Genomic DNA, 17,490 nt, shown 5'->3' with positions numbered 1-17,490 from the left:
ATTTTTAAGATCCTGACTTTAAGGACCTTGGAGTTTTGAAACCATTGCCAGGTTGGTAATACAGAGGTTTGATAATATCCAGCAGTCTTTGCTTTCTGTGATGAAGTATACTTTGGGTTTATTATTCAAGCTCCATTTTTGTGTGTGTTTGGCATTTTATTGTTTAGCTTGTGAGTTTGAGATGGGCGGTCCTGAAGGAATCGTGGAGTCCATACAAATTCTGAAAGAAGGCAAAGCTTCTGCCAGTGAAGCCGTGGATTGCAAGTGGTACATCCGAGCCCCACCAAGATCCAAGGTCAGTCTCAACGGTGAAACCCCCACACAACCTTGGGCGAGAGAAGCATCTAGTTCTTCCATCATCTGGTAGCACTGGGGCATGTGTCAAACATGCCATGAGTGAGCAGAATCCTGTGTTCTGAACAGAGACTTGTATCCACCTATTTAAGGTAACTTTTCAGCATGAGCCTGCACCATGGGATCTGGTTAGCAGATTGTACAAATGAGTGAAGCAAGTCTGCCTCTCTGGAACCTTGATCCCACTGTGTCAGGCTGGAGTTCTTGTTAGGAAAGATGTTAAACAAGTATCCTCATTATCAGTATATGCAGTTTTAAACTAAAGTTAAGTGTTGGAAGAAGTGGGCAGGGTTCATGAAACCATGTATTTCTAGCATGTGAAATAAAGGTATACAAGAATGGAGGTTGGGCCGGAGAGATGGCTCAGCCATTAAAGGCTAACCTTACAACCAAAAATATAAGGATAGATGTTGGTGACAAGGTATAGGAGAGCTCACATCCCTTTGAATAGAAAGGGCACTTTTTTCTGTAATTGATGACTAAGTTCCTTGTATTTTTTTATGGCAAATGTGGGGGTTATATTACCAAGCCCTTGTGTTTATCAGATACAAACACTCAATACCTATTATTGACCACCCCAATTTTTGAGTGCTGGAAAAACAATATGTCTTAAATCTTATATGCATCACAGTGACTGCAACACAGATCAGATTCACATGCATGCAAGCACTTTGAAAACGCATTTAGAACAGTGAAGAGTGAATTTATCCTGAAAGGTCTGTCTTTAGAGGAACTGCCCTATCAGTACATATTACTTATTTTCCTTTTATCTTCTTTTTATTCTCATTCCGACATATATGGTAGAGCTACAATAGGATTTATTTACTGTGTTTATACTATTTATTGAAGAAAACTACTGCCTTGCTTAATTAATTGGTTTCCTGACACTGTAAAGGCCAGAGCATTATTATCCATTACTGAAAGTACACTAGAGGGGGTAATGGATGGAAATATAGTTTCATCTGAAGAAATATTATCTTAAAAATATTTGAACCTAAGTTTGATTTCTAAAGCCAATATAAAGAGAATTTGATGCAGTGGTGAGCACTCATATTTCCAGAGCTGGGGGATAGCAAAAGACAGATCCCTGGGGTTGGAGATCCAGCTATCCTGGCCTACTTGATGAGTTCCAGACCAGTGAGAGACTGTGCCTCCTAAAAAAATTGTGACTGAAGCATGAGAAACAACTTTAAAAGCTGATCTCTGACATGTGCATGAGTGCTTTGATACACACATGCAACCTTACACGCACATATATATGGATATGGATATGGATATGGATATGGATATGGATATGGATATGGATATGGATATAAAATCCCCAGGATACTTGCCCATTTCGTCAAACAGGTAGCTACAGAGCTTTAGAAATGATAAAAGAATAATCCTTCTCACAACTCTGATTTTTACAGGTTTCTCTGTGTGGGAGCAAATCTTTGTAAATTTTTTTGCTTTATAACAATTTGGATACTGTTTCCTTTTTCTTTTATTTCTTTGTAAATTAAAATGAATTTGATACGTGAGACTAGCAGCATAGATCTATGAACCTGTCTACTCAGCTGGGAGGCTAAGGCAAGATGGCTGCCATTTCAATAAAGGGTTATCTTAGACTAAAGAGAGAGTGAGTTTACACAGCTACATTGGACAACTTAGTGAGACCCTATCTCAAAATGAAAAGGAAAAAGGAAAACAAACAGGATGTGAATACATCTTGGTGATAAAAGCACTTGTCTAGCCTGTGGGAGGCCCTGGGTTCAAACCTCTATATTAAAATAAAATTTTAAATGTAACTATTTGGTATTTGCAATATGAAGTTTGCTGGATGATCAGAGAGCTAAATTTATCTTATGTAGGATTTTCAGGTTCTCAAGTGCTTGTTTTCCTTCACCTTTATGAATGAAAATCTTTTTTATTTTAAAGCCAACTTTTATAAACAGGAACTGTAATCATGGCACCTTGCTGTCTGTAGCTGCACCTTGTCACTTCAGTGCTACAGTGGAGTGTAAACACACGCCTCACTCTTCCAGCTAGCAAACAATCTGTCTTTTGTGTAGTCCTAGAACAACAATGCCTGGTGCACCTGCCTGTCATGGAATCTGGCAGTCTGTGGCCCAAAGGGGACACTGCCTGCAGAGCTGAACCAGGATGGTTCTATTGTGACAGTCTATTCTCTGTTCAATTAGAGGCCGAGAGGACAGGAAGTGGCATTGAATGCTCTGGAGGTAACCAAGAAACAAGATGGACTGCAATCATGGCTTCCTATTTTTGTGGATAACCTAGTGATTTGTGAGAATAAAATATCAAAGCATAGGTCAACCTTGAAATGGGTCAAGATGAATATCTGAATGATCTCTCCTGACCCTGAATAGTTACAATGAAACTGTTAAAAGAGTTTACTTCTTACGATTCAAATTTGTATACACTGCATGTTGCTTCTTAGAATTCTGAATAAAGAATATGTAGCAATATCTCCTTTATTAATGTAGAGGACCACTTTAGTTAGAAATATGACCAGCCAGCATTTCCAAGGAAAACCAGAGAAGAGATAACTTTGGAAATTGATTCATGTTGCTGCCTTTTACAAATAGAACAAGTAGAGTTAGAATAGTAAAGGTCTTATTTGAGTTAACCATGGAGAGTTCAAACAGGCTTCTATGAACGGACTTTTTATGTATGAAGATTCTAGAACAATGCGGTAGGAAAGGAGTTAATGTGTCTAGTTATATATTTTATCCAGAGAAGGGTCACCTGTAGGGAATAATAGAATACAAAACTATGGTAAGGAATTGAACTGGAATCCATGAGGGCTAAACTTTAGGCATTTGTAGATAACAACTTTTAAGTGGAGTGGCAATGCCTGCACAAAATGGGGCTACTCCCATTCAACTCTACCTGGGGAGGGCTTCTTGAGGCCTGTGGGAGTGGAATTATTAGAAGGTGTGGCCTTGTTGGAGGAAGTGTGTCACTGTGGAGGCAGACTTTGAGATCTCATATATGCTCAAGCTGTGTCTAGTGAGACAGACCACTTCCTGTTGCCTAAGGTTTAAGATGTAAGAACTCTCAGTTCCTTCACAAGAATCATGGCTGCCTGCATGATGCCTTGCTTCCCTTCCTGGTGATAATAGACTGAACCTCTGAACTGTAAGACAACCACCACAATACAAAGTTTTCTTTTACAAGAGTTGCCTTGGTCATGGCGTCTCTTCACAGAAATAGAAATCCTAAGTAAGACAAGGTCCTACCCTTCCTAAGGATCTATTGGCAGTTAAATTTGAAAGAGGAGCGGATGTCATTTTATTCTGTTGTAGCTATTGCTAAGTTGACCATGCTGTAGTAAAATAGCCCATCACTCTTGTTCCTGCAAGACAATTCAACTAAACTCAGTGGTTAAGAAAATGCATGAAAATTGGAGAGGGACTACTTGGACAAAGGGCAGTAAAGATTGGAGGGGATAAAAAATGCAAATGAAAATTTTAGTGTAGAAGATAATAGTCAAGAAAGTTATAGAATAACTTTTAAAATAAAATATTAATTGTAGAATGTGAAAATGTAGGGGGCTACCCAAATGTTTTGGTACTTTTCGATATCTATCTTAAAATCTCTCAATAATTTTATTTCAAAATCTGCTTTGTTTATTTTTTATTTATGTTTTCCAAGTGAAGATATCCAACCTTCCAAATTCATACAATATTCTACCTGATATAATCCTGACCTGTCCAGTCACAAACAGCAACCACAAAGCCCTGGGAACAGACCTTTAGGCTGTGGTTACAATGTCAAGATGTTGAGATGAATAACACATGTCAGACCACAGATGATTCAACTTGTATATGCTGTGATTAGACTTTCTGTTGAGTCTCAAATAATTGCCTTGGCATGTGTTTTTCATATCATTATGACACAATAGGATGAACTTCCAAGCTGCTGGTATTAAAATTTCTTTTTAAACACGTTGCTTAGTAAGTTCAGCTAAATTTACTTGCTTTGCATACTAGTGCGATTTGGAAAATAGATACTCCCAGAAATGGTTTATATGTTCTGAAGCTTCCAATGTCTTGCTCAATGAATCATCCTGTCAGTTCCAACTCTTTGTGATTGATTAAAAAGAAGAAAGCATCAAAATGATTCACTGAGAAGAGATTTGTATCTGACTATTTCACTAGATTTATATATTATTTTGTTTATAATTTTCTCTTTCCTTCACAGAAGGACTAGAGAAGTTTTTTCTTCCTTTTTTTCATTTGCTACCTGAAATAAGTCTTTTCCTTGCAATCATTGTGTCACAAATCCTATACACTGACTGCAGTCATAGTGACTATCTTAGCAGTCTTTAAAATGGGACTACTTCATATTTAGGTGTTGTTATGGTTAGAAAATTGGTACTTAAGCTAAACCCACACTTGTGGTATAAAGTGAAAGCTTTTAAAATTATTGAAAGCATAGATACAGTAGATGATCAATGTTTGTTTTATTTTTATATTATTTCATTTTAATTATGTGTTTGTAAATATGTGTGTGTGCTTGTATGCATATATGTTTTTTTTTGTTTGTGTGTATGTCTCTCTGTGTGTGTTTGTGCTCAAATGAGGGCAGGTGCCTGCAGAAGCCAGAAGAAGGCATCATTTTCCATGTAGCTAGAGATCCAGGTGGATATGAGGCACCAGCAATGCTTGCTGGGAACTGAATTTGTGTCTTCTGCAAGAGCAAAATTGCTTTTAACTACAGAACCATTTTTTGCAGATGTTGGATTAATTTTCTAAGGAAATGATAATTGAATAAAATGTCTACCATATTACACTTAATATATATACTTAACACTTTTCGATGTACACTGAGTTAAAAGGCTCACATGTTGTTTCCAAAATTAAAACTTATTTATTTCTTCTACTGCATAAACAAATAACTAAATCTGTTCTCATAAAAATGCACAATGACAAGGAGTTTGGGCTGATAATTATGGTAGGCTGTTGGCAGTTTCCCTCCAAGGCCAGGTAGATATTTTTGAAATATGCAAGAAGCAATTTTACATGACTGAGACTGTAGCTACTGAGGACAATTTTGATCAGCATTTTTTTTCCTGAAGAAAATTTAGCTATGGACAGACAGATCTCATTCCAGTGAAGCAAAGCCATACTCCCATGCTTTATTTCCCTATTAAATAGAAAAGTTGAAGTTTAAAATAACCATAAATGCTTCACGAGTGTTATGCAAAATCTAGTAAAGGCCGTTGTGTACCTCCTTCATAAACAGAGTTTTATGAGGAAAAAATACCTTTAAGATTCAGAACATAGAGGCAGGCACTGCTCATCACTGTTCACCACAAGCTAATGCCTGTCAGTGACTGCATAGGTAAAGCAGACATGTAGATTGTCAGATGCAAAACTTGAGCCCAGTGTGCAAACTGACCTTCTAACAATTGCACCGCTTCAACATTAAATAGCCCCAATTTTGAAGTTTCCTTTTAAGATAATCATTTATTTCAAAGTGGCACAATTATTACCACTGAGTTTTATTGATTTCTTCATCAACATATTTCTGAGCCTCTTTTGGAAAATGGAAATACCTGACTTTATAGGGATTTTTCTCAACTTACTTTTATTAAAGTTTGTTTTCTTTAAGATGATAACATTCACCCCTGGAATACACAGCATATGAACATTTTCTAAAAGTTTTCCCTAAGACTGCAGAGGATGTAATGAGGATATGAGGATAATGAGTGTCTTGTTGTCAGGCAGATCCAAAGTGCAAACATAAACAATGCTTACATTCCCATGTCACTTGAAAAATCTGATTGACTTTTGTAAATCTCAGTTTTCTTTTCCTTCAACAGTTCCTGCACTAATCTGTTGTTGCACTAATCTGCTGTTGTTGCACTAATTTCTTGTTTCACTACACTGTTGTTGGAAATTGGAAAAAAAGTGTTAATATGGGACCAAGAGTGATTGCCATCACAGAAACTCCTTTCTAATAATAATGAATTAGTATTCCAATCCGTGCTTTGCCTTTTTCTTATGAAACCAGAGAAGTTCTCAGGCACATTAAGGCACTGAAATACCTGGGCTTGAAGGTGTCAAATAAAAAACTGTTTTGTTTTGTATTTTTGTTTTTGGTTAATCATTTCCTTATATATATATATATATATATATATATATATATATATATATATATATGTTGTTAAACTTTGTCAAACTACTGATAACCACAGTCATTTGGTGGTGTATTTTATTAAATGGACTGTGATGTGTCATTTCTTGTGGACGTTTCTCTGGCTGGTAAATCTGAATTTCTCTGTTGCATTTGTATGTTCTTTTGAGAGTTATAAGCTATGCTGGGTTTATTGCTAAGTAGTTTATAATATACTATGTGCGTTCTGACATTTTATGACATCTAACATTTTTGTTATCTTACAAAAATTGGCAGATTCTCATTTAATTTTAATAGAGCTTTCAGACTGCTGTTATTCAGGACACAGCAAAGCAACACGATGAAAAGAATCTATAAAACAGAAGTTTGAATTCTTGTATTAGAGACTCACATTGATATTGCTGCATTTATTAATCGAGTTATGGCTTTAGTCCCTTCTCTGTCCTTCTAATAGAGATCATCTGAAAGATGCCTTCTTTTTAAAAGTATTTCATGTGAGCATGTGAGAGACACAGTGACACATATGGCAAAAATTCAGATTTACCATTTTTCAGATTTATGGCTTTTTTATTTATTATTTAAAAATTTCATACCAGTGTAAATGTAACTTGTCCATAGCCATGCCTCATTTACCCACTTTCTTTCCCCAAAACAACCCCCACTACATCCTCCCAACTTTATGACCTCCTTGTATTTATGTATTTATTTAAATATTGTGAGTCAAATTACTTCTCCGTATATGTGAATGGGTATTGGATCATCAAACACTGAGGTGTTTCAGTGGCCATATGCCTAAAGAGCAATAACTATTCCACTCTGCCAGACGCCATCATTTGCCAATAGCCCCTCAGCCAGGGCTGAGTCTTGAGAGCCCCATCTCCCAACACCCATACTAGATTTTCTTAATTGACTTGATCTTGGATAGAACTTCCACAGGTAGCCACTGCTGTGAGTTCACGTATACAATAGCCCTGCCATGTGCAGAGAATAGCATTTCACCTCACTTGTCCCCACCCTCCAGCTCAGACTCTCTTTCTGAAATGCTCTCCAAGCCTGGAAGGAGATACATACATGTTTTATTAAATGCCCTTGTTCAGCTTTGAACAGAAATAAGTTACTACATTTTCCAACAAGAAACTTCTTTGACCAAGATGGGTGCCCCACAGAACTCCATATTAAAATATTTAAAAGGCAGTTTGACCTGATCACTTAGAGAATAAAGACAACATATAGTGGTGTCACTGGCTCTCTTCAACCACTGGGTACCTAATCCTCGGAATGATGTTGTGTCACTGTGCTTATTTAGATAGCCCACACTGCGCCTGCCATATTCTTTTCTCGAGTCTCCAAACTTTCCTACCTTCTTGTTTTCTTCAATGAGATAACACCACAACCCACCTGGTTTTCAAACCCAAGATGAAGTTACCATTTTCAAAAGCCCCTTTTTGTGACTTGTCTATGTAACAAGATTTCAAGTTCATCTCTGTCCCCACATACTTCAGTTATCTTTGCTAAGATTGATTCAGGTCACTATGGTGTTCATTTGTAGTGTAGCTTTCTAATTAGTCACAGTTTCATATTAATTATGTCCCCACCAAGAAGCCCTACCCATGAAAGCAGAGTGACTGGACTTAGAGAACTGGGAAAAAGAAGGAATTAAGTACATCTCCCAGATATTTTCCCTGAACACTTAAGTATAATACATTCCTAGCAAAGAACGCTGAGGAGTTACCAAGCTGTTAGGGAAATATTTCCTTCCCTACTTTTGCTAGCAGGATCTTCAGAAACATAAGTACTAGAAACAGTTGTGCTTCCCCAAACAGAAACAAAACAAAATCAGGCTTACTTATTCTAGGTATTTCTGGGATACTGTGGATAATTTTAGAAATTTATTATTTTGGGAAGAATAAACTCCACATGGATGATGGGAGTAGTAGGTAATATTTTTGTCAAATTACATAAAGCAATGACCTGTACTTGGCGACAGTGGGAACTTCCTTAGATTATGCATTGTATATGGTCTTGATAAGTCAGCTAACTTTAAATTCATCCAGAGTAGCTGGGAAGCTACAGAAATCCTACATATGAAACCTTTGTTGTATGAAAATCAGCAATATTCTATTGTATTCTCAATATTGCTCAATTCCATTAATCACTTCATTTCTGTATGTCTGTACTTCCTTTTCAAAGTTATGTTAGTGTTACCTGGTGTGAGACATCACAGCTCACACAAGCCTGCAGCACATTTATTGTATTATATATCATGTACTTCAGGGCTAGATTATAGATTGCTTTGACAATTGTTACTATTGACTGTAACTTGTGTGCATAATTATTATTTATAATACTGAAAACAATGTGGAGTGTATGGGAAGCCAATAAATGATGAATGCTGAACAAATGAAATTAATAGAGAAAATGGGAGTCCTAGTTAGTTGAGTAGAAAGGTAGTAGGAACTGAATCTTAAAATATGTTCCATTCTAATTGAGCATGGAGGGTATAAAGGAAAAGGCTGCTGGAGTGAGGGAGTCAGTCCAGTGGGAGGCTGTCTCCTGGGAATGTAATAACTGAACTCAACTTTGAGACATCTGCAAGAAGTTGCTACAAACAGCAGGGGCCAGTTCCTTCAAGCAAACCCTTGCTACTGGAGTACAGAGTGTAGAGTGTTGGAATAGAAACAGTGTTAGAAGGCAAAAGGGAAGACATTTGCCTGAGCAAGGTTTCTGGATGGTTGTACCCTGCCTCAGGTGGGAATATGGGGCAGAGTCATGGGATCATTGACTTTGCACTCACTAGTATTAAGTTTTGGTTGAGACTTGAACCACAAGGCAGACACGGACTCTGACAGACACACAGAGTTTTTAGGAGATTGTTGAAATGCCTTGTTTCAGGCAGCCAGGCATACAGCTGATTGGCAAGAGAAACTACAGGGTCCAATGGTTACTTTTTAATAACAGCCAAGGACAATAATATGCTTGCATTAACTGAATTATTGAAATTTTAAACAGGGTAGACATTTTCAGATCTGGGGAAAAAGTTGCCCCATGAGTTTCATAGTTTTAGAAATAACAACAGAAAGTTAATATAGAAAGATGAAGGTGAAATTAAAATAAATGTATATCTTTAGTTTGTATGTGTGCTAGCAGCAAGTCTAATTTAAATGAAATAGTCTATAGATATGCACGATTAAAAAAATAAACTGTAAACAGTTGGTATGTTCAAAGGAGGCCAGTTTTATTTAGAAATCATTCTTTTTGCACTTTCACTAATTTGTTTCTCTTACTTTTATTGTATATAATTCCTATAGTTTCACATTTTATATTGGTATCATGATTTAACATGATACCTTTATTTAGTTTAGTTTCTTCCTTTAGTTTTAATGTAAAATGTTCTTTATATACATTTTTTTCAATATAAAGTAACAAGGATACTTGAACAAGAATATATAAGGAAATATTTAAAGAACTTCCATATACAAAGGTAAACAGTGTATAAGTTTTGAAAGCTAAGTTTTGTTTTCAGTGCTTCATTCATTGCTAACTATTACTGGCACAATGCTGTAAATTGTGGCTGTGACCAATTAAAAGTCTAGGATGTGGATATTGCTGAATGGATGGATGAATGAACCAAGTCCTTTCTAATCTCATCCCTGCTGGAATCAATCACTTGTGATTGATTCATACACATTTGAAGCAAGTCAGATAACAGCTCTTCACCAAGAACCAGTGTGTTAGATACAGTGTGTCCTCAGGAATGAGTGTGGACTATGGAGTCAGAGGCCTCCTGTTTCACTTGTAATTTATACTCTGTAAACCTGAGTTGTCATGTCACATCTGAGTACATGGACAGGTGAGTCACAAAATTGTCAGGAACATTTAATGATGACCTATGACTTGGTGTCATGATACATTGTATCATTAAATGCTAAGTGCAAATTTAACTTTTATTTTTGTAGATTTAGCTAAGTGGCCTGATTTTAAGTATGATGAAAATGACTAAATTGTTCTTTTAAAATGTTTTGGTATGTTTCACCAAAATGCTGAATAAGTGTAATCTACACAGGCTAAAATCAGAAGCTGTCTTTCAATATGTTTTGTGCTCCTTTAGTTTTAATGTAAAATGTTCTTTATGTACATTTTTTCACTATAAAGTAACAAGGACACTTGAACAAGAATATATAAGGAAATATTTAAAGAACTTCCATATCCAAAGGAAACAGTGTATAAGTTTTGAAAGCTAATAGCTGATTTCAGATACATCACTGGATGACATCAGGATCATCCAACACCCCCCCCCAAAAAAAAAGAAAAGAAAAGAAACATACTTAGCTAAAGGAAATGGCGCATTTAAGTTTTTCTTAAAAAAAAAAAAAAACAGCATAATAACACTTGAAAAGAAATATTAAAGCTAATTTGCTTTGCGCTAGTTTGCCTGCCTGTGGTCTGCAAGGGGAAATAATGGGGTTGATTGCAATCAAGGCTGCCTTGTGAGACTGAACAGAAAGAAGGAGGTCCTAGCTTTGCTCTACATTTTTGAAATGAGCAGATTGTTTTATCTTTGTTTTGCAGATTTACTTACGTTTCTTGGACTATGAGATGCAGAATTCAAATGAATGCAAAAGGAACTTTGTGGCCGTGTATGATGGAAGCAGCTCGGTGGAGGACTTGAAGGCCAAGTTCTGCAGCACCGTGGCTAATGACGTCATGCTGCGCACAGGCCTGGGGGTGATCCGCATGTGGGCGGACGAGGGCAGTCGCAACAGCAGGTTTCAGATGCTCTTCACATCCTTCCAAGAGCGTAAGGTTCCCTCACTTGGCTGTTTGTCCTTCAGAAGTGTCCCCGGGCCTCAAGGCTTCTCAGCAGCTAATGGGGTTTTCTTCATGCAGTTTGGGCACAGCAAGGTGTTCCTTAATAAGTGGTTAAAACCAGTGAGGTTCCTTCTCCCTCATTTGGATGCAGTGAGAATTACATTCGCAGGCTCCGTACTAACTTCCACATATGCATCATACTCTTGCTTAAGCAGGTACACGCTATTCCACTGGGAAATGGTGGATTTTGTTTGTCTTCAGGTTAGCTCTTCCCAGGAATATGGAGGTGATGCTGTAGTTTCTGATGAAGCTTGAGTTTAAAGACTGGTTTCCTAAACTTCACAAATGTTTGATATGTTGGCTTTAGAAAACTTTCCTTGCTGCAGTCTCATTTAATCTAGACAGGTTTGCCACTGCAGAGCCATAGTTAAAGTAAGGGGAGAGAGAATTGTTTAGGAAGACAGATAATTAGAGAAAAAATCAGAATATGTCTACGAGACAGAATGATATTTAAAGCTACTGAAAAGTGCATCTTTTGTTAATTTTGAAAATTACAGCTTACTGAATAACAAGCTGCATGAACAGATATATTGGGACATTCTTGGGGAAGTTAGGCTATATCATGGTTCACAAGTATAAGCAAATGAAAGAAAATACCAAGCAATTCCCCTTTAAAGGATACAAGCCTTATATTTTGAAGCTATGCATTTTGTTTAAATAGAAATGAGAAAGAGTTCAGAGCCTGCTAAGGCATGTCTTGATGGAAACAGCACAGCGTGCCCAGGATTTTTAAGTTCAGAATTGTTAAAAGTTTCAGATAAATGTTTTATAAAACACACAAACACTTTTGGCTTTCAATTCCTTTCTAATTCTGCAGCTGGGGGCATTCAGTGGCACAAGAATCCTTGAATGTCACTTGATCTTTCTAAACAGTATAATGGACTTCAAGTGAGTTAGATATCCTGCCCAGCTGTTCATTGTTTATACATGGTGAAGGCTCTGTCTTCATCTCAGTGGTTAATTAAAATGCTGGAGGTTTTGGATCTTTATTTCCTTGTGGCATTTGAAAAATAATCTCATATTTTCTAGACTAGAATATGAAGACATTATTAGTGTCATTTTTGGAGGCTCATGTTGCATTGCTCAGCCACATTTAGTGCAGGATCCCTTTGATAAGAGTCTTCTAGAGGCTGGATTTTAAAAATATTCATTACAATTTATATGTTTTGTGGAATATAGCTAATATGGGATGTATTATCTCCATTATTTTGGCCTTGAAATTTTGTTTACTACATTTAATTTATATGACACAGTATGCATTTGCCATATGTAAGATGATATTTTGAAGTATGTAGGCATTACAGAACTGTTGCACCTAGTCACTATATTTTTTCTCTTGTGAAATGCTAAGAAATGAATAGTAAGTATTCTCACTACAGAAAGTTCATGTAAAACTGATATTGATGGGCTAGAATTAACCTTGATATTATGTGATGGTTTCATACTATCAATTATTGTTGTCTTGTATATGTGTGCATAAAGTGTGCTGAGTGCCCCATACCTCATACATGGCAGTCAGAGGACAACGTGCTGGAGTGGCTCTTTCCTTTCAGGGATCAATCAGTTCATCAGGCTTATGTGGCAAGCACAATTTTAGACGCCCTCTAACTTGGCCCCCACTATGAGGAATTTTTAAAACATTCTTTACAGTCTGGAATCATGACTTACTGAAATCCCCCATCTAATTTCATGTCAAAAATATGGAATGGCAAACTACTGTGGGATCGCTTAAATATCATGAGAAATCTACAAGTTTTATCTACTGCACTGTAAAATTTAATATGGATAAATGAAAAATATATTGCTAAATTTAAAACATCCTCTACAATTCAAGATTTTATTTTACTCAAGTGTGATGTGAGCCAATAACTTCATTTTATGAGGGAAACACACTTAGCTGTATAATTGAAGGACTTGCAGTACTCATACAGAAAAAGGTATCAGGTATCAGGTGCATGGGATGCTACAGTGATCAAAATTAAAACCTCATAGTTTACACTTCGGTATTTTTATGGGGAAAATAATCTATTGGGAAGCTTGATAGTATATGGGATAGCAGGAAATTTCAGTTGACACCTAAGGTTCTTTTTTACCTCTAAAATGGTTTATTCATTTCTATGATTTCTTATAAATCTTCATGCATGTAAGAAATGACATAATGTGTCATGCTATGATCCTAACACATAAGTGTGGTTAAGAGAAAATATAGAATTTCAGTACCTGTGACTATATAAGTTATTAAAGCTTTTTGTGAGTAACTGTATCAATTAACAATCTGGAGGATACAGGATGCTCCTTCAATGTTGAAGGAAGGTCTACCCTACATGTTAAGTTTTTCCTTAGGAGAGTGTCTTACTGTCTTGGAATGAGGGGTGTTACAATAACAGTTTCTGTGATCATTATATTCATTTGCAATAAGTTTTTGCTAAAGTCTTCTTGAGTGATCTGGGTTTTCTTGCATGTTATACCAAATATTCTCTGCTGTTGCACAAAATATGGTCAGTTTGTCAAGTGAAAGTCAGATGATATTTACAAATTCTTCAAATTCAATTAGTTAAAAATCTAATAACCAATAGGAAGCCTTTTTAGGAGTTGGGGCCCTTATAAAATGATTAGATTTCAAAAACTCATTAATGGGTTTGGGCTTCACAGACAGTATCCTCAGTAAATGGGTATAACCCTTCTTCCAACCTGTGAAGCCCAGTGTGGTATTTTCACCTATCAGCTGATTATTACCATGGAATAAATTTGCTGGTGTGTCAGTATTGCACTTTACAGATTCAAGAACTGTGTTTTACTATAACATCATAAGAAGATTAAATGAGTCATAAAGATTTTATCATGGTGTTTTTCTTTCTTTCATTCTATGTCATTGTTCAGAATTGTGTTTGTGTAGTGAAGGGGGTAATCATTATGCCATAAACTGTGTGTGTGCTGCCTTACTTATTGGAACCATGCTCTACTGGATAAGGTGTAGAAACTGTGAAAAAATACAGAGTGGGCTTCTGTTTGAAATGAGTGGTTTAGAATAATTGGGAGGGGGTTCTTGTATCAGTGTCAAGGTGACTCAATGAAGAACCTTCAGGTTCCTCACCTAGTGCGGCTTCAAGCAACCTTAGTTCCACATCAAAGCTGGAATTGCACTGTGAATGATGGTGATGACTGTAGTTTCTTTGTTTATGGTGCATTGTTCTGTTGTCTATTGATGATAACACAATGCATATAGACTGCATCTGTCATAAAGAGGAAGACTTGGGGTTTAGAGTGATGCATGTGCAGCTTTAGACCTGTTTTGGTGATGAATTGCTGGCACAGAGAATCACATGGCAGTAACTAGAATAGACATCACATGTATATCTGTGTGAGCGTCCACATATTTGTATATGTGGGCACATGTGTGCGAATATGAGCAATTATGTGTGTGAGTTTCTATGTGTGCACTGTCTCTCTCCTGCTTTATATGGGTTTTCCTGGAGTCAATGATGGACCTCCACACTAATGAATAATTATTCTTAATCACCTCCCAGAGACTAAATTCATAAAACCCAGATCAAATAAATAAATCATCTCTATCTTCTAAATACTTCATAATAGAGATTAAACCCTGAAGGAGTTCAAAAATAATATTCAAACAATAGCCATTGATACATAAATTGTTTTATGACAAAACACATAATGTAATTATCTGCCCAAACAAATGTATACCTGACCACATACATATTTAATAATAAACATAGGTTTGTCTCTTCAAAGTCCAGATATTTAGACAATTATTTCCAAGATGACAGAGTGAAGAAGTGGGGGATTCTGTGAGGTGATTTGGGGGTATTTTAGTCTTTTCATAAAAAAGTACTCTTTCAGAATCTGAGTTCTCTCTCTGCTACACATGGCTGGAGCAGGAAGACTTGAAATGGAGAAACTAGGCCCTCATGACACTGCAACTTTGCTGGTGCCTTGATGTCCAAGTTCCCTACATCCAAAATTATGAGATATACACTTGTGTTTATTATCGACTATGTAGATGGTGGATTTTTTAGGGTTCCCAAATGGACTACAGGAGAATGCTTCCAGTAATGTCTATGTTAGAAAAGTAAAAATGTTTATAGGGTAAAATCAGGACTTAGAAATCATCCATCACATGTCCTCACTTGTTATAACCAGATAGATGTCCAGAGAAATCAATCACTATTTCATGCATATATCTATTCTACTCTTGATAACATGTTAATCAAACTGAAACAAGGGCTGAAGATCTGACTTATAATGTAACTTTTCTACCTTTGTGATATTATGGGCTAGACATCTCTTTTTTCAAAGAGGACAGTGATGACAAGGATGATGAAATTAGGTAACAAGTAGGCTCAATTCAGCAAAACTTTACATGATTTTCAAATGTAATTTGATTCTTTGCCCAAATCATATGCAAATTCTGGTTGCATATCACATTTACAAGTTAAAATCAGAGAGCATGACATGCTACCATCTCATTACTATCAGACAGGAGTAAAATTAAAATGACCACATTCTACAGGATCTACCAGTGTGATCTACCAATATGATGACTGGTAAATACAAATATATAAATGTTTAAATTATCAAACTATTTTCTCACCTGAACTAATTGCATTATAAGAGAAAATGATTTTATCATGGAGACATGGATTCTTTGTCACATCAGCAGATGTGACATATTTACAAACTCTGTCTTGTATTACCATATCTATTACAGAAATACACTAGTTATCAAAAGAGCCTAGAAATGGAAAGGGATTTCCTCACAGTAAAGGCTGTGAAATCACTCTCTTTATCTAGTTTCATGAGGCAGAAAGAATACTTTCTTCTTCAGATACTCCCACTTTCAACAGAGACATCACCAGAATTGTGGCATGTGCCTCTGATGGTGACAGCTAAAACACTTTGTTAAGAATAACATAGACAGAACAAACACTATATAGTTGTCTCCATGTCTGGGAATTATACAGCAATAAGAAGTCTATCTCTATTATCATGGAAAATAATTCTGGGCAATTCTTAAATAGAATTACTAATGATAAATCAAGTTTTATTTTACTGACTTATGTCAAAGTTTTTCTAATAATACAGCTAAATACATTAACATCACTTTCCATAGTCACTGACTTCATTTTGAGGAATCACCTGGTTAAAAAAGATTATACTTAGTATTTAACTTTGAGCACATTTATTAGTAACCAGTTATGGCAAAAGTACTTACTTAACATTGATTTCATGTCAATGTGTGAAAGCTGGGGACCCAGGTGTATTGCATCTCTTCAGAGTGAGTCACCTGTTGCCTTTTCAGAGCCATCCTTGCTCTGGGTTTGTGTGTAAATTCAGTAATGGGATTGAGTGCATCCCACAAGCCAGGAAAATTCTCACTTCTAGAGAGCTTTTTATTCTTCTTCTCCCAGGCACAGCTTTTGCACATTATCAGTACTTGATTGGGGAGCAGGAAATGACTATTGTAAACAGATAAGCAAGTAAAACATATGTTTAAATACTGAACACTTTAGGATCATATGGAAATTATTTATGATAATTTGCTCATATAACATAGTACATGTGGTTTTGTGTCAGCTTATAAGACAAGTCAAAGTATGAGGTTTATTTTTGATAAAATTGCACAGAATATCCTTTAGATATCAAGTGAATTGTGAAGATTTATTCTCAGATGAGGTAAAAAGTTCTCATAGTATAAAAATAATCTATAATTCCTATGATACAGCAGCACCAACAGATAGAATGCTCATGATACAGCAGCACTTAAAATAGAATACCCATGATGTAGCAGCATCTACAGATAGAATTTCCACAATACACAAGGACCTATAGATAGAATACCCACAGTATACCAGGATGTACAGATAGCTTCTGATGTGGATGGTGCTGTTTGTATTCTGTGGCATAATTTCTCTGAGAATGTGTATCCTTAATCAAATAGTTACAAGGTGATTGAAAATGAAAGACCTGATCAAACCAGGAAACGCTATGAAACATAATTATACAGCCAACAATAGAGGAGCCATTGTGAACTGGTTGCTTCTCCCACTCTCTCTGCTTCATTGTTCTTTTCTGTTATATATCCTCTTTCTCTCTCACACCATG

General features: G+C 36.2%; 1 protein-coding gene across 1 annotated transcript in view; it reads left to right on the top strand.

The window, feature by feature from the left end:
• The window catches only part of Neto1 (neuropilin and tolloid like 1), a 106,381-nt gene that overhangs the window by 66,809 nt on the left and 22,082 nt on the right, over positions 1–17,490 (top strand). Inside the window, exons 5-7 of the mRNA XM_035439073.1 lie at positions 10–51; positions 168–295; positions 11,068–11,296. Coding sequence (XP_035294964.1) covers positions 10–51; positions 168–295; positions 11,068–11,296 — 399 coding nt within the window. The remainder of the gene's footprint in view (positions 1–9; positions 52–167; positions 296–11,067; positions 11,297–17,490) is intronic.

Source organism: Cricetulus griseus, chromosome 2, assembly GCF_003668045.3.
Source record: "Cricetulus griseus strain 17A/GY chromosome 2, alternate assembly CriGri-PICRH-1.0, whole genome shotgun sequence".
Classification (NCBI taxonomy): domain Eukaryota; kingdom Metazoa; phylum Chordata; class Mammalia; order Rodentia; family Cricetidae; genus Cricetulus; species Cricetulus griseus.
The sequence above is the reverse complement of the archived record's forward strand: the minus strand, read 5'-3'. Positions and strand labels throughout refer to the sequence as shown.